Raw genomic sequence first — 25,461 nt, forward strand, 5'->3', positions numbered from 1 at the left:
ATCAGAGATAAGCCAGCCGAACAAGTGCTGGCAAGAGAAATTCCGTGTTTGGTAGTGTTAAGTTGCCTTTCTGAAAGAGCAGACCTGAGGACCAGTCCCTGGTGTCAAGGAAAACAATGTAGAGCGTGAACCCCAGAGAGGTACAGGACCCAAGTTCCTGGGGCTAGGCCTCTTCTGTCTGCAGCTGGAACATAAATCAGTAATTTTTCTTAGCGTTGATGTTGTTTGGAGCTGAGCTGTCATTTACAACTCCCAAGTCTTTCCAAAGGTTTTATGGGTGTTCACCTAAGCACTGCCACACTGTCTTCTCTAATGTCTCCCAGTCACTTGAAACCTACAGGTGCTACTTTGGTTACTGAAGAAGAGGCTGGAGGTAAATCCTGATGATTGCCTTTTTGAAGAACTCATCTTTTTTTTTTTTTTTTTTAAGTTTATTTTATTTATTTTGAGACAGAGAACAGGGGGAGGGGCAGAGAGACAGAGGGAGAGAAAGAATTCCAAGCAGGCTCTGCTCTGTCAGCGCAGAGCCCAATGCAAGGCTCGATTTCATGAACTGTGACATCATGACATGAGCAGAAATCAAGAGTCAGACATTTAATCTACCGAGCCACCCAGGTGCCCCTTGTCATGTCTTCTCTCACCTCCAGCAGTTTGGGCTCTGTGATTCCAGCAGGTTCAATGACTCCAGATTTCCCAATAATATTTTAAATTTAACATTGGGCTTTGAAAACCCAGTTACATGGATTTTCTATATGAGCAGAAAACTATATTGCTATCCGGAGGGCCATAAGGAAAGAAAACAAATAGGAGGGGACAAAGGAGATCATTATTACTTGACAGCCATTCATCATCCAACTACTAACATGGTTAAACTTCTGCCAGTTTACTGTGTTTGGAGCCCTGCGCTAAATGTTCTCCCATATAATCCTCATAGCAGCCCTGTTAACAATCCTGTTGTCCTCCCCATTTAACAGACAGGTTGAGAAATCTGAAAATAGCCATTCTGTTGCTAAGTGGAAAATCAATCCAAGTTTGTCTGCCTTCTGAGCCCTTTTCTTTATCGCAATCCTGTCCCGCCTGCCACGTTCTGGCAAATCCCCATCATCACAGTTCTGTTTTAACATCAATTAAGCCTCTGTGATATTTTTTTTTAAAGTTTTTTTTTTTTAACGTTTTATTTATTTTTGAGACAGAGAGAGACAGAGCATGAACAGGGGAGGGGCAGAGAGGGAGACACAGAATCGGAAGCAGGCTCCAGGCTCTGAGCCATCAGCCCAGAGCCCGACGCGGGGCTCGAACTCACGGACCGCGAGATCGTGACCTGAGCTGAAGTCTGAGGTTTAACCGACTGAGCCACCCAGGCGCCCCAAGCCTCTGTGATATTAATTCTGATTGACAGGGTAGAGTTTCAGTGGAAACGGCCAAGAACGGCATCTCAAAGAGAAAGGACAGCAGCAAGGGAAAAAGCAGGGAGGTAGGAAAATTCAACCACCACATTACTATTGGTCCCTTTGGACCGAATCTGAGGATTTGTATATGGCAGCATGGAGAAACCCACAGGAAAGGTGCAGTGTGTGGGAGGGTGATTAGTGTGAGGTTAGCATCTCTGAGCAAATCTTGGGAGATGGTGTGGGATTTGGGAATTTGGAAAAATTTCAAAGTAAGGTAATTTTACATTCTCACAAAAGTTAAGCCCTACTGTTTTCTACCACCATGACCACCACTGCTACCATATGTTGTGCCAACCCCTGTCTGCAACCACCCAGAGATTATAGTGTTCAGATACCTGAGGATCCTGGCGACAGTGAAGCTTGGAGCGTTTGACTAAACCACACAAAAGAAAATCTGCTCAGAAAGTTCAAGTGATCCTGCTCGGCCCTGGGCATCTTCAAGGGCCCTCAGCAAGACAGGACTGGTCCGGGACAAAGGATTTGACAGCGGAGGCAATTTAGGAAGTCAGGGACCGTCCTACCTCTGCAGAAGGATTTAATTTCAGAGCCTAGTGCAGCCTTGAAAAACCAGTTGGCTCCCATTATTTGTGAAACTAGTACAGCTCCAAATAAGAGCCCTGTTCTACAGATGGGGAAACTGAGGCACGGGCGTTTTATATATTTCAGGCCTTAAAATCGGAGTAGCTGGCAGAAGTCAGGCAGGAGCAGGAAACATGGAAGCACCCGCATGTGTATGCAGGATGAAGTCCGGGGGAGGGAAAGGTGGGTGGAGCGCTAGTTTCTGCGGCTGAGTTGAAGGAGCCCACGGGAAGGCGGGGCGATGCACGCGGAGGGATTTTTTCGAGCTGCTCCGAGAGCTGCGCCCATTGGGATGCTGAGTCATGGCGACCGGCCGAGGGATTGAGAATAGCGCCTCCAAAGAGCTCCGCGGAGCTCCTAGAGCTGGCCCACTCTCGGGAGAGGGCGGTGCGCACGATCTTTGGCGCAGGAAAGGCGGGTTCGGCGCAGGTTGGGGGCGCTGATACGCACGCATCTGCGTGTGGGATCGCACGTCTGAGATGCACGTGTGCGCATGTCCCCGCGCGGGGTTGGAAGCTAGGGTGCAGACAGAACTAGCAAACGTCTCAGTCCGCACGTCTGGAATGGACGTGTGCGCGCATGTGCACAAAGTCTGAGTGGGGCGACATGCGCACGCGCACTCGCACGCGAGCAAAAAACCCCGTGAGTGGGCTCATCAGCGCCTCCAGCCGGCCAGGAGCTCGTCCTGCGTCTCGGTTTTTGCTTGCGGCGGTGTTTTGTCCTTTCGGGATGTCGTCCCCAGATTTTCCCTGTGACTCTATTGTTAGGTGCTTTAAAAAAATTCCGTACCGCACAGAGGCATATTTCCACGAGAATGGAAAACTCTATAGAGTTTGTAAAAAGCTGTATAATCCTATCCGCAGTTCCTAATGTCAGTCTCATCTCACACTTCTGGTACAAACGCTGGTTATCATGTATTATTCTTTTAGTTTGATGTGAGAGCTAATTTTAAGTTATTTATTATTTTTATAAATATAATTATAATTATAAGTAATTATAAATAATATATAAATAACATATATAAATTAAATAATTATAAATAAATACTAAATATAAAATTAGAAATTATAATTTATCTATGTTTATTTGGCATCAGAATTTGCTCAATGATTTGCGCGTCAATGCCTCTTTCGGTCTGGCTCCTCTGGAATTGCTTCTCGCCATTCTGCACCCTGGCCATGTGGCCATGAACAAGACTTGTTCCTTGCTCTCATGAGGCCTCCCTTCTAGTGAGAGGATCAAAGGCAAACATGGCTCCAGGGGAATGCTAAGTGCTATCATGAAAAACAACCCAGGTAGAGGTTGGGCTCTGGCCCAAGAGAACAGATGGAGGCAGAAGCAGGGAGCATTTGTGGGAGCAGCAGGCAAGTGGGCACTGGGGGAGGCAATGTTGAGGTAGCAGAGGTGTTTGGGAAACCCTGAGGCCAGAGAGGGAGAGGCAGGAGTCAGGTGATGACCAGGTTGTTGGCAGCATATTTAAGAACATAATAGAATTCAAATATGCTTTGGGGGCACCTGGGTGGTTCAGTTAAACGTCAGACTCTTGGTTTCAGCTGGCGACGTGATCTCGAGGTTGGTGAGTTCAAGCCCCCATCGGGCTCCACACTGACAGTGCGGAGCCTGCTTGGGATATTCTCTCTCTCAAAAATAAATAACCTTAAAAAGAATTCGAATGCCCTTGTAATGATAGGCTTATAGGACTTGCTGGAAGAGGAGAATAAAGGAAAGAGGAATCAAGAATGAATGTCTTCTAAGAATTTTGCCAGAACAGCTGGGTAGATGGAGGGTGGCCTCTTAACAAGGAAGGGAAAGATGGGGTTGTCTCCCCTAAAAGACTATGAGTTTTCTCCTCCAAAGAAGACATACCGATGGCCAAGAGACACACGAAATGATGCTCAACATCCCTCATTATCAGGGAAATGCAAGTCAAAACCACAATATCACCTCATACCTGTCTGAATGACTAAACCAAAAAACACAAAAAACAAACGCTGAAGAACATGTGGAGAAACAGGAACCTTTGTGCACTGTTGGCGGGAATGCAAACTGGTGCAACCAGTGTGAAAAACAGAATGGAGGTTCCTCAAAAAATTAAAAATAGAACTACCCTGTGAGTCAGTAATCACACTACTGGGTATTCACCCAAAGAATATGGAAACACTAATTCAAAGGGATACATGCACCCCTATGTTTACTGCAGCATTACTTACAATAGGCAAATTATGGAAGCAATGTGTCAATAGATGAATGGATAAAGAAAATGTACTATCTATATATACGCGTGGAGTCTTCTTCAGCTGTAAAGAATGATATCTTGCCATCTGCAACAACATGGATGAAGCTAAGTATTTTGCTAAGTGAAATGAGCCAGTCTGAGGAAGACAAACACCATACGATTTCACTCATACGTGGAATTTAAGGGACAAAAAACAAAAACCAGACTCTTAACTATAGAGAACAGATGGTTACCAGAGGCGAGGTGGGGGGGGGGGGGATGGGTGAAATAGGCGAAGGGGATTGAGTACACTTGATGTGCATGGAGTACAGAAGTGTTGAATCACTATATTGTATACCTGAAACAAATATAACACTGTATGTTAACTGCACTGGAATTAAAATAATTTTACCAATTTTCTCATTCTTTTTTTCAATGTTTATTTTTGAGTGAGACTGGAAAAAAGCACGAGCAGGGGAGAGGCAGAGAGACAGCGAATCTGAAGCAGGCAGAGAGACAGCGAATCTGTGCTGACACCAGAGAGTCTGATGTGGGGCTTGAACCCATGAGCCATGAGGTCAAGACCTGAGTTGAAGTCGGAGGCTTAACTGACTGAGCCACCCAGGTGCCCCGGAAATAAAGTAGTTTTTAAAAAGATATTAAAAAATAAATACAAGACTGAGTTTTAAGAACAGAGACTGTATCTTCTTTGCAGCCCTGGCTTCTAGCAAGGGCCTTGCCCTTAGGTGACTTTATTAAATTAAAAAAAAAAAGTTTTTTTTTTGAGAGACAGCACAAGTGGGGGAGGGGCAGAGAGAGAGGGGGACAGAGGATCTGAAGCAGGCTCTGTGCTGACAGCAGCGAGCCCGATGCAGGGCTTGAATTCACAAACCACGAGATCATGACCTGAGCCCAAGTTGGAGGCTCAATCGACTGAGCCACCCAGGCGCCCTAGCCCTGAAGTGACTTTAGATGTGGAAATGAACATGACACTCTTGAAACAGTCCTTTCTCCTCACTTATGCCCACCTCCCAAACTCAGGCTCAATATTAGCCACATCCAGGAGCCTGGCCCGGGAGGTTCCTCAACACATGTGGCTGGGAGGCAGCCAGTCGTGCTTTCCACATACATGGCTTTTGGGCATTTGAGGAGCTCGCCATTGGAAGGGTTTATTTCCTCAGTGTTTCCAGATCAGGAAGCAGTCACAGCAGCGGCCACACGATGTGCACAAAGGGCCATCCTCTCACAGTGTCACGATTGGCATGCTGTGTTTCAGCTACACTTTTTAAAAAATTATTTATTTTTTTTAAAGTTTATTGACTTATTTTGAGAGTGTGAGAGAGAGAGAGAGGGAAAGAGAGAGAGCGGGACAAGGGAAGAGAGAGAGGATTCCAAGTAGGCCCTGCACTGTCAGTGCAGAGCCCCACAGGGGGCTTGAACTCACTGGCTGTGAGATCACCACCTCAGCCAAAACCAGGAGTCGGATGCTTAACAGACTGAGCCACCCAGGCACCCCCCTACACTTTTTTTTTTTTTTTTAACGTTTATGTATTTTTGAGAGAGTACAAATGGAGGAGGGGTAGAGATGGGCCGACAGAGGATCCGAAGCAGGTTCCGCGCTCAGCTACACTCTTTGAGCTGGACGCCCTACTTTCCCAGGATCCCCCAGGTGGAAACGGAGGGTCACCAGCCTCACAAGGACCCTCTTGCTGTTCAGGCGTAACATCTGTTCAGCTTTCCACTCTCACCCATCCGGCACATAGCCCGGCCACAGAACTCTTCTGTCTCCACCACTGCAGTGAATTGAAACCAGTGAACAGCACCAAGTACTGGTGGTAAACAGAGCATGCTTGAATAAAATGCTAGCATTTTAATAGGTACTTCTGGCGTATTTCATGCAACATAGCTGTTACTAAGTAACCTTGTCCTGAGGTGCACTTAGAAGGCTCTGGGTCTTGGTCCCCATGCTCAGCTTCTGGGCAGAAAGATGCCTTAGTATTTATACTGGTAGGTTATAGATTAACGCTTGTATCTTTTCCCGAGGCCATGAAAAAAAGCCTCAATCAAGTACTATCTTGCTGTAAATGAAAAGTTGAAATTCCCCTGTAACCCACCCTCCCTTTGTGGTTCCCACTGAACAAGCTTCCCATTGCTTAGCAGGAGGGCATCCTCCAATGAGACTAGTCCTTGTCCCTCCCTGTAAGGTATGATCTCCTTGCCAAATATGGGGTCTCTGGTGGAGCAAGGGGAGAGCTCATCCCTGGGTCTGCTCCTTGGAAAGGCTGGTTGGGCAGCTCACAGCGCCCCTGGCTGGTGGAATGGGGGTACTGGCGGACCACAACCCAAGGAGAGAACTTGCATCCCTCCAGGTGGCTCCTTCACCGTGACGCTGGCTCTGTCCTCACAGACGTCTATCCGGATCTCCTTTGGCCTTAGGGAAGCCGGCTGGAGACGTGCGGTAGTTGTCAGCTTCCTGCCCACCCACCCACCCCAGCTCATCCCAACACTCCCAGGGTTCTTTCCTCTTGCGAGGTCTCAGAATCAGAGGACAAACTGACCTCAAAAGCAACGTGGGTGCAGCTTTTCAAAGTAATGAATCAGGCAGGGCTTCTCACATGTCTGCTGCAGTTCATTTTAAACAGAGATACAAGATATTATTAAATGTATATTTTTAATAAAGCCAATAGTTACTTTACTTATAGGAGCTTTAAAAGTAAGATACAAAATGTAGAGTTCCAGTTTGGAAGCGTTGTAACTATTCACACGATGTCCTGCTGATGCCCGAGCAAGGCGGCCACGCCCGGCCATGCAAAGGACACACACACTCACACACGCACACACATGCGCTTTGGCGAGACCCCTCTGCCGAGCGCAGCACCTGGAATAACCAGTGTTCAGAGCAAGGTGGTGCTGAGAACACAGCACCTGCAAGGAGACCACACAAACAGTTTCACACAGTCTCACAGCCCACGGAGATGCAATTACGAAATGTCCTGCTTAGTCGAGCAAAACAGACTGGAAAGTGACAATTAGCGGTGTCGACGTCACCTGCACTGGGGCGTCAAGGGCTGACCTCTGTCCAGGGTGAGGTCCTTGGGGAGGCACTATTAAAACAAGAGTACTTCAGTATAATAGAACTTGAAATACAAGGGACTGGCGACACGTTACTGAAGGGAACAGAAAACTATCTTACGAGGGAAACAGCCACAAACAACTTCAACAGAGATCAGTGCACACACCGACGGCTAACACAGACAAGGGCCACGCGGGGTGGGCGCAAAGCACGTGCCTGGAAAAGTCTATGTACAAAATAGTTCTCTGTAAACGTGGTGAGGTGAATGTTCGGAACCCGCGGTGAAAGGATCAGAAGTACAGGCAGCAATGGCAACCCCCACAGCACAAAAGACGACACCCGAGCCCTGGGAGCAGCCTGGCAACACAGTGCTAAGAACTCAGATGGCTGGGCTCAGACACCCTAAGGGTCCTCTAGAACTGGTGTGTATACATACATATACGTATATCTTTTTTCTTTTTGGTATTTTTAAATATAAATTTACTTATATCCGTAGAAAAATGAGAACATAAATGTGTTATTACAATCTTCGCTGGAAAAGCTTATGTGGAGTTAGAAAGAATAAACCATTTATTAGTAGTTAACATATATATTAAAATGGTTTAATGATTTAAGAAAATATAAAAAAAATATTAATACTGTCAAACTTTCATACCAGAAAATATTATGGATTTTTCTCAATTAGACTTTTTCAAAGATGAAATATGAAAAATTTAAATAAGTTTTATATAAAGAACTTCTGTAACCTCAATTAATATACAGTGGGATATGTCTATTCTATATAGATATATTTATTATTATTTCTCAATTTAAGCACCATTCAATTCTTCTGGATCCATTCTGGCTGGAAAATATCCTTAAATCCACAGGATGTCATCTATTTAATGGCACATGTTAACTGAAAATGAGGTGGTTTTTTGTGTTTTTCTAAAGAAAAGACTTTAAATTAATTCCTGTCTACATCGTAATTGGTTTGTCTTGAGCCAGCTCACAAATGTTAACTGCAATTTCAAGTGCAGGTGTGTCTGTGCAGCCTCTTGACCACACCCCCACGTTCCAAGACCCTGTCAAAGCCTCTGGCCATGTGTGGATCTGAGGGCAGCAGGTGCAGCCTGACTCTGCACACGGACAGCAGCCAGCTGGCTCATCTCCATGCACCATCAGGAATATGCCTCTGACGTCAGTTTTACGATCCTGCTTTTGTAAATCCGGTAAAGACTGCACCCCTTGGGTGCTGCTGGGGTGGCGAGGGGCTGCCCACCCACAGAAAACCCAGGTGATTGCTTCCGATCACAAATATTCTATACTTTGCCCATTTTGTTTAAGCTTAAATAAAGATAGTGTTGAACAAACCTCCGGCCTCTATATTTGTTATCTTAAAATCTTCAATGCATTTGGGGCAGGAGATGTTTTAACTAAAAACCTATATGAAAAATAGCTATAAAATACAGTGACTGGTGTGGTCATCACTCAATGCGTTAAGAAGGGGGAGGGGAGGGTTTCAGAAGAATGGTCAGTTTTGCTCTCAGCCTTTAGGCCTGATGCCTTCCCAACACACACAGTGGGACTACAAACTAGAGAGCTGTGTTTCTCAAAGTGTGGCCTCTGGCCCACCTGCATCAGAATCACCGGAGGAGCTTATTAAGCTCGAAGATCCCCCAGCATCTCCCTGAGGGTCAGAAACCTGTCTCCAGCTGGCCCTCCAGGGGTCCGATGCCTCCAAAGTTTGAGAAGCCAGGCCTTGAAGGCTTGGAGCTGCCAACTACCCCCATCCCCAAGGAGCCCTGCCTGGGACAGGGGTGCACTGGTCCTCTGGGGGGGCTGGTGCCAGCTAGTCAGGGTGGGGATGCTGGCCCCAACAGCTCTGGGCGGGCAGGCCGGCCCTGGGTCAGTACTGGGGCAAGTAGGCCGGCCGGCGCTCAGCCTTCCCGGGGAAGGCCTTGAAGCCCTTGGGCGCTGCCTTGTGGGCTGGTGGGGGCGGGGGCTGCGGTGGGGTCTGCACGTAGGTGAAGGAGGCGGCGCTGCGATCGCCGGTCGCGGCCCACACCGGGGACTGCAGCATCTGCATGGTGTCGTTCCACTGGCTGCCGGGGCCGGCGACTGCGTACAGAGGTGCGCTCGGGCTCGGCAGCGTGCTGGGCACCGGGGAAGGGTGTTGCCAGGGTGCTTTGGGTGGCCACGTTTTGGTTTTGTTATCCTGAGAGACAGAAGAGGGTTCTTAGGGGCATTTCTGGCAGTTCATCATTTTTTCCCACCTCCCCAGGTCTCTGGTCCTGACGCACACCTAGGAGCCACGTGCGAGCCCCACACCTCCCCACGGCCCCGGGACAGCCTCGTCCAATCGAACCTGCAAGGACAGAAATGTTCTGTGTCTGCGCCGTTCAACACAGTAGCCACTACCACATATGGCTAGTGTCACTAAGGAACTAAGGAATGCTGCAACTGAAATAGCCACGTGTGGCTGTTGCCTGTCACCGTGGATGGCACAGCCCCAGAGCTTCCTGTAAATCTGGCTCTGAGTCAGCTGAGGTAGTTAAGAACCTGTCATTGCTTTGGAGCCCTCTTAAAACTGAAGCTTTGCAACTTTGCTCATGGTCTGCACCCCAGAGAGCTGGCCCTCCTTGGCCAGAACAGGGCCCACGATACCTGGTTCACGTCCTCCACGGTGCTAAGAAGAGGTGGTGAGGGCAGCGTGCTGGTCTCCTGTTCTCCACTGCTGTGTTTCCTGAAAGAACCCGGAGCTCAGCACAGTGGGCCCCTGGCGTCCCACCCAGCTTGCCTCCCGGGGACACACTGGCCACCTGGCTCTGGTGGCTCTGGGCACTGGTTCTAGGTGGGGAGGCCTCGGTGGGTCGCCAGTGAATGGAGCACTCCCGGAAGCCGCCACAGGCTTGGGGACGGGTGGGAGTGGCGGGCGTGAAGACGGGCACTGGCCATTCCCCTGGCTCTGGCTTTTGTGAATTTATTCAACAGATACTGAATGCTTCCCGCGCCCTGGGGAAGTGGGACTTAAAAGACTGTTGGTGTGAATCACAAACATGAAAAATTTCCGTTCTGACGCTGAATGACACAGGCAGGGCGGAGCAGGCTCGGGGCCCGGTAAATCAGTCTGCTCCTGCAGGTGGACGGCAGTGTCTGCAGAGGCAGTGCTGCACATCGATGTCTCACTGCCCTCTCCAGTGTCCCTTGTCTAAAACAGACGTCTTACACCCCACCCCTGGTCAGTTCCACTCCTCCTGCCTCCTCCTGCCTCGGTTCACAGCACCCCCTTCATACAGATGCTCTGGCCAAACAAAAACTTGCAGAGCATCCCTGATTCTTCTCTCTGACACATACCCCACTGCCAATTTCTCACCCTCATTTTGTTCAGTTTTCTGCTCGTCAGAAGCCTCCTTGACCCTTATATTTTTCTTCATAGCACCCAATCCATCCTGACATGTTTGTTTGTTTTAAAGCTTATTTACTTATTTATTTTGAGAGAAAGAGAGGGAGCAGGGAACGGGCAGAGAAAGAGGGAGAGAGAGAGAATCCCAAGCAGGCTCTACCCTGGCAGTGCCTGACTTCCGGCTCCAACTCATGAACCGTGACATCATGACCTGAGCTGAAACCAAAAGTCGGATGCTCAACTGACTGGGCCACCCAGATGCCCCTCTTTTCTTCTCTCTCTCTCTCTCTCTCTCTCTTTTTTTTTTTTTTTTTGAGTAAGCACCATGCCCCATGTGGGGCTTGAACTAATGACCCTGAGATCAAGGGTTGCATGTTCCACCGACTGAGCCAGCCACGTATCCCTACTTTTAAAACTTCTCAGACCTGAATATACTCCATTACTATTTTTTTCACCGAAGAAACAGGGTCAGAGAGGGCCAGGCCCTTGTCTGGAGTTTCAAAGCCTGACTAGAACCTGGTTGACTCGGTCCTGCTCCTCCCATAGAAAGGGCTGCCTCTCACACGACACAGTCCAGTATCAGCAGACCAGACCCTGTCTCCAGAACCCTCCCCTGCCTCACACTGGTATTTTTGGCTACCGCTTGCATGAGACTGTTCTGCTAGCAAAACCCAACCCAATGTCAAGTCACCTGGGCTACAAGCCTGCATGGTAGCCAGAGAGGACTCAGCAAGACAGTGGTGGCCGAGGCCCTCTGCCTTTCCCACACCAGGCTGACTGGGGACAATGCGGTTCCCGAGCTTTCCAGAGGAATAAGCTGTGGATCGCATTCTTGTGCCCCTCTGTCCTTTGCACTTGAAAATCTCTTCATACCTTCTCTGCTTGACAGCAGCAACGAGGTCGGGCCCTGAAAACATGGAGAACAAGCTGTCTCCGTTGGCGGAGGACGTCTCATCACTTGAGCTGGCAGAGTCTGCCTGAGCACCCGACCAGCCGCTGTGTAGGCTGTCCCTGAAAGCCAAAGACAGAAGGTGGTCCCGGGGCTCCTACGGCCGGCCTGGACACCAGCTGGACAGCCCCCAGGCCGGCCGCCCGCCTGCCCCAGCCCTAAAGGAACAGTCTTTATCCTGCATTCATCCAACAACCAGACAGTGGTCTCTCACCTCCCCTTCTAAAAACCCGAGCAGTTCTTCCTGTCCCTTATTTCAAAAGTAACATGTGCTCATCATTGCCCTTTATTCTTCTCAGAAGACTGTGCTCTGCATAGGAAATTCATTTGAGAGCAACAAATTGAAATGGTCTTTGGCCGTCTAGACTTATGAGCCAGGTGGCAATAAGAGATGTGAAAAGTCAACGTCCGGTTGTCTTTAGGATGAAAATCCCCGTTGTCCCACTACACTGGCCTCTGGATCATACACCTTTGCTTTTTGGAGGTTACAAGGGCCACATTCCATAAATCACATGGGTTCCACGGCCATGCCCATTTCAACATCAAGATCGTGGTAAACATGCAGTTACCTCATAAACACCATCAAATAAGTTCCTCGTTTAGGGCAGAAGAGCACATGTTGAAAATTATCAATTTATACTGATGATGGTGTTTACAGAGACACATCATGCCACTTGGCATTGTAAGAGTCTGTCACAGAACTCTGACCTCCTGAAGGGTTGACAAGATGTCACTCTCTCATCTGGGGCCTTGGAAATGAACTGCCTGGTAAGAGTGCACAAGGGCCCCACGGGGCTTACCCCAGTCCCAAACTCCGCCTCCCTGCCACACGCAGCACTCACCCTTCTGTGAAGAACTCTGGGAAAGGCCAGGTCCGATGGGCATCATCCATGGGTGGCCAGTGGCCCCGGGGGTTGCCTGGGCGGCGACCGTGTTGAACTTGCCTTTTCTGCTGCATTGCCTGGCTCACTCCTGCCACATAGCGTGCAAACTCGGGGTCTGAACCCACTGTGTCAAGACAAAGGGACAAATAGGTTTTGGGGTCACACTGGCCTCTTGTTTCCTTCCCTGCCTCCTGAGGATGTGCTGGTCACACACACAATGAAAAGTGCCAAGGCGCTGCCGGGCTTGTGGCCCAGAGCAGCAGGATTGCCCGGCAGCCCGCCATGGTGAGATGGGCTCTCAGCCACAGGTCTGAAGCTGGGGTGTGGTGTGTGCATAGGGACTGTCAAGAAGGGTTATACCTAGGACAGAGGCAGGCTGACTCTGAACAAAAGACCGAGAACACAAAAGGATCCATGATTAAATGTTAAAGACAAACACCAGTTACTTTAAGTATGTCTGGTGCTACATACTTAAGAGCTTAGAACATCAGATGATGTCTTCGGCCAACTGATAACCTGATAGTTATCAGAGCATCACGGTCAGTCAGAGATATGTCATTCCCACGTGGCCCAACTCGAATCCAGGATTTTCCTGGATACTGGACGGCAGACCTACTCATTCAGTCTGAAGATAACAAGAGTGGTAATGGAGGAGTTAAAACTTCAGAATGTATTAAGAGGTGACTGGAAACATACCGGACAGAGCCGAGTAAGGATGGGCAGGAGAGAAAACAGCATGAAAGGCATGACAGAAAGCGTCAGACAAGAAGATATGGCAGGAAAGTATCTACGGATCACAAACTGAATAGGCCTCAGCAGTGTATACTTGTCAGCTTTAAGCTCGCGAAGGTACCAGGGCATGATCGCATTACTAGCCAGTCCTCAGGGCACTGCCATGGGACTGCTGCGTGAGACTGCCCTGTGTGCAATGCACAAAGATGCCCACACTGGGGTGGTAGTTCTGGGCCGAAGCCAAGGCCCCCTTCTCAGTGAGTCAAACCATGCCACCAGGGGCCAGAGTGTCTGTGCAGGGCGGGGGGGGGGGGGGGGGCACTCTGCTCTCCCAGGCCCTGCCCTAAAGGGTGCCTTCTGAAACTCATCTATCCAGAGGAGTGCCCTTCCTTAATTTGGAGAAAGGGCTATAGAGACCTTATGCTCTCAGGTGGGGTCTGCAGGAAGGTACATAAGGACCTGCAGGTCAGAAAGGAGGAGCCAGAAGCAAAAGCCAGTCAAGTCCTTAGGCTAAAGACATAAAGGCTGCCCAGGCCTCAACAAAGATCAAAGATCTGGCAAAATTCTGCCAAACACCATTTATACTCTGGATTTAATTACATGACTATCAAAAGACGTACCGTTTAACAGCAGCTGAGAAACCGTGCTGCACCCACCCCGGTCAGGGGCAACCAGGTAGGCCTGCTCTCCCTGTGCCCTGTGGGCAGGGCTGCCCACATCTACCACCCAAGGACAGCAGGAACAAGCAAGCACGAGCAACGGTATGAGGAATTTTTAGAAGACATAAGAAAACATTTCTTTCCATTAATAGTTAATGCCAGGTTGTTTTAGCAGTGGATCTCCTCTTCCACTGGTTATTTCTATAAATATTTGCTGTAGTTATTTATAATACTTCACAGTATTCTCCTTGTGAATGAGACATATTTTCTATTCTGTATACCTTTTGCTAAATTCGAGAAGACAGTAATGGATTTCTCTGTATTTATCTTCCATCCACCTGCCTTACCGACTTGCTTACTAATTTTAGAAGTTTTTTTATTGAGCTTTCTTTTTTTCTAATTCTACTGCCAGCAAAAAATGGTTTTCTTTTTTTAAATTTGTGTATTTGTTTTTGAGAGAAAGAGAGGGCGTGAGGGAGGGAGGGGCAGAGAGGGGGAGGGGGCAGAGGATCTGTGCCGACAAGAGAGAGCCTGACATGGGGCCTGAACTCATGAACTTGAGATCATGACCTGAGCCAAGGTCGGAAGCTTAACCGACTGAGCCACCCAGATGCCCCCAGAGATGTGCCTTTTAGTGTATCTTTTTCTTTTGCTGTGTTTGCTAGAAAGTCTAAGACCAAGTTATATGCTGTTGGTGGTAATAGCTGTCACCCTGTCTGGGTCACGATTTTAACTGGAATGATTTTGTTTCACTATATAGAGTACTACTTGCTACCGGCTTTTGGAAGTCTTTATATATATATATTCAAGAAATTTCTTTCTATTCATCTCTTGAGTTTTGTTTGTTTTTCTGTGTTTCTGTTTTTATTTGTTTGTTTTAAGGAATTACAGGTGTCTTTTTCTAGAGTCTTTACAGCATCTCATTTAACTGGCTGACGCGATGGATTACTCTACGGTAGCAGAGTCCCTAACACTGAACCACTTTCCACCCCTGCAGTAAACCGGGTTTAGTAACAGACACTGTATCAGACACTCTGACACACTGCTTGTCTTGCCCCTACCCACATTCATGAAGAGATGACTGCAGTTTGCTTTTTTAACAATCCTTATAAAGTTTTTATGGTGAATCACGTTGGCTTCATAATTACCGTTCCAATCTCTTCCACTGACGGAGATCTAGGCAGGTCTTCCACTTCTGGGTACGATTTTGGTAAATGTGTATTTTATTAGGAAAGAAGTCATTTTCCACTCAGTTTTCAAATATGTTGTCATTGAGTCATATGTAGTAATGTCTTACACTTCTTTCAACCTCTATTTCTGGAATGACAGCTCCTTTCTCTTTCTTAATCTTGTCTCTCTTTGCTCTAAGGCTTACGATAAATTGGTTTGTCTACTTGCTTCAAGAGATTTCTTCTTTTAGATTTTATTTTACAATTTCGACACTACTTTTCTTTTAAATTTAATTAATTATGGCTTTTGGCCTTAATTAGTTCCTCCTCCTAGTCTATTTTTGTTTGTTGTGAAGTTATGTTTCTAACTTCCCAAGATAACTCTGGTGGTATTTTCAGTGTTCAGGCCAGAAGCCTTATTCTATGAGGCAGGAAGAACTCCACTACCTCCCATAGGCCCAAGAGTCTAGGCAAAGAAGAGTCACAGAACAGGTTGTGTACTCACAAAGGACCAGCCACCTTGGCTCTCACGAACGGGAGGACCCAGACTGGAGCCCGCTTGAATTATGGGACTGGGAGCTACTCAAGTAACTTCTCTTAGCCTCAATCCCATCCTCCATATAGTGAGAGAAACCTCATTCTCACCACTGTTGCCTATCTTTGCTGGAGGTGCCCCATGATTACCAACTGACAGTGAGAAAGGGTCTTTAAAAGGAAATTAGGTCACTTCCCCCCACAAGTAAGGCTGTGTTAGGTGCTATGAAGTCCTCAGTGATTATATTTATCTGAAAATCCCAAGGGGCAGGGGTGGGTCACATACCTGCAGGATCAAAAGGCAGAATCTCCCCCAACATTCCAAAGACTCCATCACTTTGGTCACGGTTTGGCCAGGTGTTATTTCTAGGTCCCTGTGGCTTCTGCCCCAAAACCTCCGACATCACATTATCCATATAGCTGCTCACCAGACCCAAGCTGTACAAGTCAGAACTGAGATCAGATATGCCAGGCCACTGGCCAAGAGGAGACAGACCTGCTCCAACAGGCTGTGCTGGCTGCTGGGATGAGCCATGTACCCATTTCCCAGGGGCCCGAGGCTGGGGTGGGGGTTGCTGAGGTCCAATGGGTTGGAGCAGGTGTTGGTAGTATTGGAGCTGGGGCTGTTGTTGCTTTGGGGACTGCTGCTGAGCTGCCAGGCCTGGCTGGGGTGTCAGAGGAGTGTGGGCCCCAGCCTGGGGCGGCCGTGGTGGAGGGGGCACCGGCAGTGGTGGCTGCTGTGGCTGCATGGCTCCTGCCTTCTGTTCAGTCACCATGACTGTGGCAGCAGAATTACGCCTTGTCACCAATGGGGAGCCCTGATGTGACTGGCCCATGTTAAAGCCCGAGAGAAAATCTATCACCTCCTGCATTTCCTGATCGGTTGGTAAGTTCATACCCTTCTCATCCTTGCCATCGTCCCCTTGCAGGAAGTTGTCACGCCTCTCCATGAGAAAACCATTGGCCATTTGATTACCGGGATTTTGAGTGGACTGTGAGGGGTCTGTAGTCCTGGGGAAATTACCAATGTTCAAAATGCTTTGTAACCTTGAATCAATATTGCTGGGCATTTTGGCCTTCTCTTCTGAACACCCAGCTATGAAGATGTTTTTGGAAGGGGTATTTGGGATGGAATAATTTGTGCTGCTGCTGGAGCTGGTACACGAAGCTTTCTTGGTGAACCGGGATGTCAGTTTGGAGAACGTCTTCTGCAGACCACCTGAAGATTTGTTTCCATTCCCAGAAGGCAGGTCAGCCTGATTCCCAAAATCACAGATCTCCCTCTGAAGCTGGATCTGTATGCAGGGTAAAGCTTGCTCCCTATTTAAACAGAGATGTATTTAAAAAAAAAAAAAGACAAACATACAGATTGGACAATGAAATGATCTCTATGCATTTAAGGACAAAAACAATCTCTCTAGTTGGTATCAGGTTCCCTTATTTTATAGATAAATAAATAAATACCCAAGGCTTTTAAGTGTATGTAGTTAAGTACTTACTATCCATATTTATTATAAAAAAAAACTACAGCGTCTAACATGAGGCTGTGAAAAGTACATTTAGGTTCTGGCCGGAGGAGTTTGAGCGAAACCCTCTAACCACAGTACAGAGTGAAGCAAGGGTAGAGCGGGCATGCAAGTGGCAGAGGCCAGCTTTGTGCCTGGAGGACAAGGACGGGGGCTGGGCCAGCAGAGGGACGTGGACAAAGCCCCACAGCAGAGAGGGTGGGCGAGCGGGACTCAGTGACACTGTGCAGCACTGGTGTCCTTGGAAGTGATTTACAGACAATGCTAAGAACAGATGGTTGTTACTTCCAAGGTTTCCTGGGCACTTTTTCTAGTACTGAAAGCCCTAGAGTCAGAAAGGGTATGGAGTGGAGGCAGGCGATGGCTGGTGGGACCCTGGACAAGCCACCTCAGTCTCCTGGGCCTCATCGCTCGTGAGTTAAGAAGGGGGTGCATGGCTAGATGTTTAAGATCCCTACCATTCTAATGTCCATAATTTCCAGAGACAATCTTGTGACCGTCAGCTGCTTTCAGATATAAAGTTGATAATAGGACATAAGTACATTTTCTAAACATTTCTCTGCTCATAAGGTGTAAATGAGTTGGGTTAAAATCCTCTTGATGGGCTTACTCTCGAGTGATAAAACAAATGAAGGCAGACATGTGAAGTAACTGGAGGAGTCTGGGTAAAGGGCAGAGAGCAATTCTTGGTATCACTGCAACTCTTCTGTAAAATCTGAAATCATTCCAAAGTTAGGTTACCTAACTTTCGCTTTCTCGCCTTACTGACTCACACGCTATCAGCGACGTGAGCACACACAAAGCTGTATGTGGTCATGCTGTCCCTAAGTGCGGGCCTGAATATAAAGCACTTGAGGTGACCGGCGGGGACACCGACCTCCCTGCCCTCCAGCGGTTGAGGTCCAGCACAGCCGTGTAGAGCACGTCCACCAGCCCCAGGGTCTTCTCCGGATCCAGGCTTCTCTGCAGCAGGGACATGGTCGCAGGGTCCTCTTTCAGGCACCTAGCCACAAATCAGGCTGTGTCAGTCTGGGCTACACTTCCCTGAAAAAGTGTTTCAAGCAGGCCTCCTACAAAAGGCTGCCATTTTTACATGCTTTTGGCACCAAATAAAAATTGAGCAACTGAAGAGCACTTCGAGAATGACAAGGCGGACGCTGGAACCCGCTGCCCTGCAAGAGGAGGGGGAGCTCTAGGATCTCCCTGGAGTCTGTTCAGGAGCAAGAGAAGGGTTGGCTGGAGGGGATACCTTCTGGGGGCCCTAACGCCCTCTCGCTGCCCACACCGGCCCCGGTCCTGACTTTCTGCCCTACCCTGTGCAGATTCTGTGAGCCAACACAGTATCTGCTCCTTTCCAGAACATCCCTGCTCCCACTTTCTTGTTAGTGCTTCACACCTGCACCCGGGAAACTGCAGGTCCGTGGAGGTAAAACCCTCACCGTCTGCCACCCAGACTCGCTGCAAATTTCAGGTAAGCAACAAACAGCCTTCCCATAAGTGAACGTTTTCCAAGATGACCACCTCAGCCCGCGTCCTCTCTCCTCAGATCCTGCCATCCCTGCTGCCGTCATCCCTTCTTCCCCATCACGGCTCTCAAGTAACTGAGAAGACACACGAGATGAGGTCTGCTTCCTCTCCTCATCACCACGCACCAGCTCACCTGCCTGTGCCGCCTGCCCCTCCAGTCACGGCGGAACACAAGCCTTGCTCTGCCAGACTGTCCCTCCAGCCGAGCGAGCACTGCATGCTCTGGACCCTCCTGCTTTCCCGAGGACCCTGCTCACCTAATCGCCCCCTCTGTCCCCATGACATTCCCTTTGGCCAACAAACCAGCCTCACTGACCAGTTTCTTTCTCTTCGCCCCCCATTCCCCGCCAGACACTGTGAATTTCTCTGCTCCCCTTCTTTTTTTTTTTTTCAACGTTTTTTATTTATTTTTGGGACAGAGAGAGACAGAGCATGAATGGGGGAGGGGCAGAGAGAGAGGGAGACACAGAATCGGAAGCAGGCTCCAGGCTCCGAGCCATCAGCCCAGAGCCTGACGCGGGGCTCGAACTCAAGGACCGCGAGATCGTGACCTGGCTGAAGTCGGACGCTTAACCGACTGTGCCACCCAGGCGCCCCTCTCTGCTCCCCTTCTTAGCCAAACACACTGTCTTCTCCTCTTCCTTACCTCATATTCTTTCTTTTTTAAAGTTTATTTATTGATTTTGAGAGAGAGAGAGAGAGAGAGAGAGAGAGAGAGAGAGGCAGAAAGAGAGAGAGAATCCCAGGCAGGTTCCACTGTCAGCACAGAGCCCGATGCGGGGCTTGATCTTGCAAACTGTGAGACCATGACCTGAGCTGAAATCAAGAATTTAGCCGACTGAGCCACTCAGGCACCCCTTACCTCCTATTCTCCCTTCCTCCCACCACCAATGGGCTTTCATCCCCATAACTACACCAGAATAGCTTTTATCAAATAACTTCGTTCTTGCTAATGTCAAAGGTCAATTGCCTGTCTCCGCCTTACTCAATCTCTCAGCAACGTTTTGCAATGTTTCTTTCCTCCCGGAGCACTGTCTTCTGTAGCCCGATGACCCCCAAACTTGCTCAACTTTCTTCTCACCTGGCTGGCAGCTCCCTCTTGGTCTCCTCTGCCAACTCTTCCTGCTCCGCTTCCCCCACCTCCGCATGGTGGCGAGTCCCAAGTTTTGTCCTTTCTCCCTAGACTGCTGCATCCGGTCCTGCGGCTGTACAGACCACCCTACACTGAGGACTCAAATCTCCTTCATCAGCCGACCTCCTTCTCCCAAACCCCACTCTCCAGTATCTAACTGCACCCTTGACATCTCTCAGGTACATCTAACAGGCAGCCTGGCCAGCACAACGGATTCCTCTCCTCTCCACCAGAAACCACTCTGATTCCTACAGACTTCCTCCATAAGTAAACAACACAGGGGCCTACCCCAAACCTACACATCATCTCTGGCTCCCTCACAGCCCATGCCAACCCACCAGCAATTCCCGACAGCTCTTCTTCCAAGACACATTCTGAATCCAAGCCCTCCTCACCACCCCTCTTATTACCGCTCTACTCCAAGAAACCTCCAGCAGCTGTGTCTCAGGACCAACCACCCAGCCGGACTCCTTTCCTCTATCTACTCCTGTCCCTCCCAGGCCCACTCTCCCACGTAGCCAGAGTGAGCCTCCTATAGCACAAATCAGAACACATGACTTCCCTATTTAAAACTCTCCGGTGGCATTCCATCGTGATTGACATAAAATCTAAATGGCACCTCAGGGGTTTTTGTGACCTGGTCTCTCCTGCCTCTCTGGCCACATCTCTCTTCACTGTCACCTCCGCTCACCTTGTCCCAGCCACAAGGCCTTTGCTCGCTCCCTGCATATGTTGGATTTGCCCACATCTCAGAACCTCTGCTTTTGCTGCCTCTGCCCAGACTGCTCTCCCCTGAGAGCTGCTTCCCACCATTCAGGCCCTCACTGCCCATTCAGGGTACCTCCTCAAAAGAGGCCTCTTCTGAGAGGCAGAACCGGGAAGATGTGGTCTGTCTTCTCCTAAGCACTCTGGGAGTTAAATGGTGAAATCAACCCTTGCGAAGCCATCCTAAGGAGGCAGCGGCACTCTCCAGCATGACTTAGGGCTTGAGAAGAAATACGTCTGTGAGGCTACGAGCCGGCCAGCTCCAGAAATACTGCAAAAGGCAAGCTCTGCCAGTGCCAACCAGACCCTGGCTCTGGGGAGAGAATGTTGGCCAGTGGACCTGGCCAGGGTTCATGTACCTGACTCTCTCAGCCTGGAACTGCTTATTATTAGGACCTACTCGCTCTGTGCTCCCAAGCCACTCCTGGCTGTGATTTGGCTGGTCACATATGTTTGCCCACTAGGAGAGCATCTGCTGCTGGTCATGCAGAAAGAAGTACTACACTTGCTGGTGAGAATAATTTCTCTTTCTGAAAATCAACAAATTGGCACTTTTATCGTATCCATCAGTCTCAAGAGTTGATCACTAATATCTCTTTAAGAGATGAAAGCCATTCTTTTGGTAAATCACACAGACTTGCTCAAAGCCATTCTACTCTGGATAAAAATCCAAGTCCCTCAGGGACCCTGTGCCTCTTCAAGACCACCTTGCACATCTCCAGCCAGGCCAGGTCACCCCCCCCCCCCCCCCCCCCGCCAGGCTTTTGCATTTGCTGTTCCTTCTACCTGGAAGAAACACTCTCCCATCTGCTCTGTGCATGGCTGGTTCCTCTCAAATATCGCATCTTCAAAGAAGGACCACTCACAAGTGACCTTCTCATCCAAAAGAGCCTCCCTTCTCCCAGCTATTCCAGTTATTCTTCATCATACGACATCATTCTACTCTAATTCCCCTCATACACATGCTGCGGCTTGAACTGAACTCGTAGGCTTGTTAGCTGCCCCTCACACTCCCTGTCATTAACAGGTCAACACTATTAGGGGCAGGGACCCTGTCTGTGTTGCTCATACTTAAATTCCGAGAGCCAGACAGTATCTCTGACACATAGTAGGTATTCAGTAAGTTCTTGTTGAAAGAAAGAATGGATGGACACCTTAAATAGGACGATTAATACATCTAAAAAAGGTATTATGAAAGAAACCCTATCTGGCAGTGGGACACTCCATTTTATTAAAAGCAAAGCATATAATAAATTCTTGACTGGCTTTGCTAATAATTTCATTTTTCTGAAGGTGGAGTAAAGCAATCACTTCTGCTTGCATTCTTCTCAACAAGCACATACTTTATACTTTGAAAGAAACAAAAACGTGCATTTTAAAAGACTTTGTATTTTTACCAAAAGCAACCAGCAGAGGGAGCCTCTCCAAGAAATTACAGTCTGTAAGGCCTTTACTGGAGGTGCAATGAATTACAAAGGAAATCAATCATACACGGAGAGTTCGGGAACCAGTGAACTGCAATTAGCCATTTTAGTACTAGTTGTACACCTTGGGGTGGGGAAGGATGTGAACTGGAAAACAGATTCAGGAACACAAAAATCTTACAGACAAGTGAGCTTTCAGTTTATTGTTTGATAGGAATGAAGATGTGTATATAAGTTAACAGTATGCCATCTCAATAATCAGATAAAAAATTGGAAGGGGGAGGTTTTGGGACATGAAGTGAACTGCCAACTGTGACTTGATTTATCAGCAAGTTCTAAAACTCTGGGCAGAGTCTACCACTGGGCCCTCTCATGTCTGGGAGCAATGGCTTAAATACAACTCGAATGCATTACCCGGCTCCCATTTTAGTCCCCCTGGGCACCAAGAGTGCCATCACGCCTGACCATGGCCATCTCTTCCTATCTAAATGTCTCAGAAATTTTCTGTATGGTTACTCATTCATATCATAATCTTAATAACAAAAGTCGGCCAACACATGCTCATTTTTGCCATTAATAAAGTTATGATGCTGATCCTTTAGCTGAATTTCTCTGCACATCATTGGGATGAGCCGCCGGACTATGGAGCCGCTGGCGTCAGATCGCTTCTTTCAAGGCTTCTGACACACTGAGCTGCCCTCCAGAAAGGCTGTGTGATTTATTCACTTTCTGTGCCTGTTTTTGTATGGTCTGGCTCAAACTTTTATTTTTTTTATTTTAGAAATGTATTTATTACTCTAAAACAATTTTTCAACACCAGTGGGCAAAATGACATCATACTGTTTCTTTACTCTGCCTCTATTAGGTGAGGTTACACATTTTCTTCATCTATTGTTGATTACCTATTCATGCACCTGTCCATTGTCTTACCAATTTGTAGGAGTTTTAATAAACTAAGGAGAATACTTTATCATCAGTTCATAAATGTAATTAAATAATTAGAAACAAAAATGGCTCAGTCCACCCCCAGATTGGGAATGGCATGAGCTCAAGATCATCAGGGTTGTTACTGGAACAGACAAAGGAGGAGAAGGAATTTTATGTTCTGTACTTAGTTTTAGAGAAACACTGGTGACTTAGGGGAAATGATGTACTCTGTTCAAAAGCTATGGACTCAGTAACAAAGAGAAGATAATGTTGCTCATTATGATCCAGGAGTATGTAACATTTTAGTTATACTACTTGTCAGACTATTTTTCAGACACTTTGGCTTCCTTATCATGGACTGATAACCATGACACATGATGTTAACACACCACCGTTGCCCGTGTACCTGTGCAAGTAGCAAGACCTGACGCGTCACCTAACACGGGGTTTGTCCAAAGCAAAGCAATGTTTTCAAAGACGTGCAAACTTCAATCATTAGGCTTGTGTTAATATAAGAGTCACGTTACCATGTGGATGGGACTTGAACCACAATTCTGGAGCCCTCTAAACTGATTTGGGGGGCATAGGCTTCTTTATTTTCAATCTGTGCTGTGTCAACTACCACCTAAGAGAGAGTGAGAAAAACAACAATCAGCTTTCAGAGAGGAAAATGGATCGCAAATAAATCCAATACATGAGCTTACTAAAGTTGAGTGACTCTGGCAAGAACTATCCCCATGGCAAGGCAGTTATGCAGAGGCCAGTCAAGAGCCCCATGAAGACAAATGCAAGTAATAAAGATGACTGAAGACAGTAATACTTCAATAAACAGAAACCAAATTCTGAGTGCAAGATGTACTGAACTTTCCAAGCACTTTTAGTACTTTTTGCCAAACTATAAATATGTTAATTAGGAATTGTTTTGTTTCCACTTAGTATTTTTTTTTTTTACTTTATGCACTTGAAAGAAATAAGACCGTCATTAAAAATTGAACCACAGCTTCAGAAAAGCCCATTTGTAACGAATGAATACAAGCTAGAAGTGGATGAAGCTTTTTTTTTTACAAGATCATTTTATCCTCAACCATCAATAAAAACAGAAGTAGTTCAGAAATGTTAAGATGATTCTTCTCTCAATGATTTCTTCTTATTTGGAGGAGAGTCTTCAATATTACACAGGTGATATAGTAGCTAGGTAAGTTCGACAGTTTGACAAAATGACGACTATATTTTCAAATAACTGAAAGAATTTAAGAAAAAATCATAAAGCACTTCAAAAATAATCTGTTACAGGGCACCCGGCTGGCTTATTCAGTAATCTGACTCTTGATCTCAGGGTTGTGTGTGCGTGCCTCATGCGGAGTGTAGAGATTACTTAAAATTAAAAAAAAAAAAATCTACATCTCTATATATATCTGTTATATTTCAAAGCCATGCAGAGTTGCTTATTATGATTCCGAACTCAGCCTCTAATGGAGCTGATTTCCACTGCTGTAAACAGATTTCCCACAGCTGGTCTGCAATGTCCTTTGGAAAAGACTTCCTGTCCAAGTAATAGCCATTGTTGGACCAGGCAGGTGTTTCCTCTCTCCTCCCATCTCCAGAACCACAACCTAAAGTTTCTTTGTCTGTCACACACAAAGGTGCCCTGGGAGCAAGGAGTAAGGAACTGGAAGAAGTTTCTGCTCTCTCAATAACCTGGGGCTTTTAATTTTTTTTAAAAATACGTTTTCCCAAAACAGACTGTATGTCTGTCTGCCTTATTTTACCCACTCCTTTCTAGAGAACTTATCCCCATGGCTTTTCTAGTTCCAGCTAACATGATCTTTGGGAATATGGATCAATTTCCTCAAGCCAGTGGGCTCCCACATACTTCAGCAGGGGGTCTCCAGCTTACTCCTTCTCTTCCCGTATTAAGGGCCGGATCCTAAAGGAAGCCTAACTCCCCGCTGCGGACGGGCCCTCACCTGGCCCTACACAAGGCAGCACCACCCTGAGCTGGGCCACCTGAGGCCTCACCCACATGAAACGAAAGAACAGCATCCTCCCAACAGCTCCATTTATGAATAAAGTAGGAATTAAAGAAACAGTTTTTTAAATTTTCTTAATCTCTAATTAGCTTCTGTTAACCTCTGACTGAAATGCTGTTATCTTTTCAAAAAGTAGTCATTTAATTCTCGAAAGTGGGATCAAGGTTGTAAGGTTATATGAGTCCCAGGTGCCAAACAAAAAGCTAAGTGGTGACTTCAGAGATTGATCTCTGGATCCCACCTTTGACAAAAGTCACTCTTCTTTCCCAAGGTGAAAAGACTAAATTTATTTCTGAATTGATGTTGTTATTTCATTGTTAAGAAGGAGATAAACAGAGAGCTGGGATACAAAGTGACTGGATGGGGGGGGCACTGCTTATACCACTGAGGTTTCTTGGAGGAGGCGGTGTTCGAGCTGACATCTGGAAGACGGAAAGATGTCACACATGCAGATTAGAGGGGAGCCTTCTCAAGTAAGAAGAGCATCAATGGCAAAGGCC

General features: G+C 47.4%; 1 protein-coding gene across 3 annotated transcripts in view; it reads right to left on the bottom strand.

Annotated features, from left to right (window-relative positions):
* Positions 1-6,897: 6,897 nt before the first annotated feature.
* Positions 6,898-25,461, bottom strand: part of GARRE1 (granule associated Rac and RHOG effector 1) — an 83,660-nt gene continuing 65,096 nt past the window's right edge. For all 3 annotated transcript variants that reach the window (XM_019423380.2, XM_019423379.2, XM_019423383.2), the window contains 7 exons: positions 23,459-23,556; positions 18,034-18,159; positions 15,917-16,950; positions 12,495-12,660; positions 11,577-11,714; positions 9,965-10,043; positions 6,898-9,515 (listed from right to left, as the gene is read on the bottom strand). In XM_019423380.2, the coding sequence (XP_019278925.2) occupies positions 9,207-9,515; positions 9,965-10,043; positions 11,577-11,714; positions 12,495-12,660; positions 15,917-16,950; positions 18,034-18,159; positions 23,459-23,556 (1,950 nt within the window). In that variant the 3' untranslated portion in view covers positions 6,898-9,206. The remainder of the gene's footprint in view (positions 9,516-9,964; positions 10,044-11,576; positions 11,715-12,494; positions 12,661-15,916; positions 16,951-18,033; positions 18,160-23,458; positions 23,557-25,461) is intronic.

The sequence above is a fragment of the Panthera pardus genome, unplaced genomic scaffold (assembly GCF_024362965.1).
Source record: "Panthera pardus isolate Hobbes unplaced genomic scaffold, ASM2436296v1 HiC_scaffold_18, whole genome shotgun sequence".
NCBI lineage: Eukaryota > Metazoa > Chordata > Mammalia > Carnivora > Felidae > Panthera > Panthera pardus.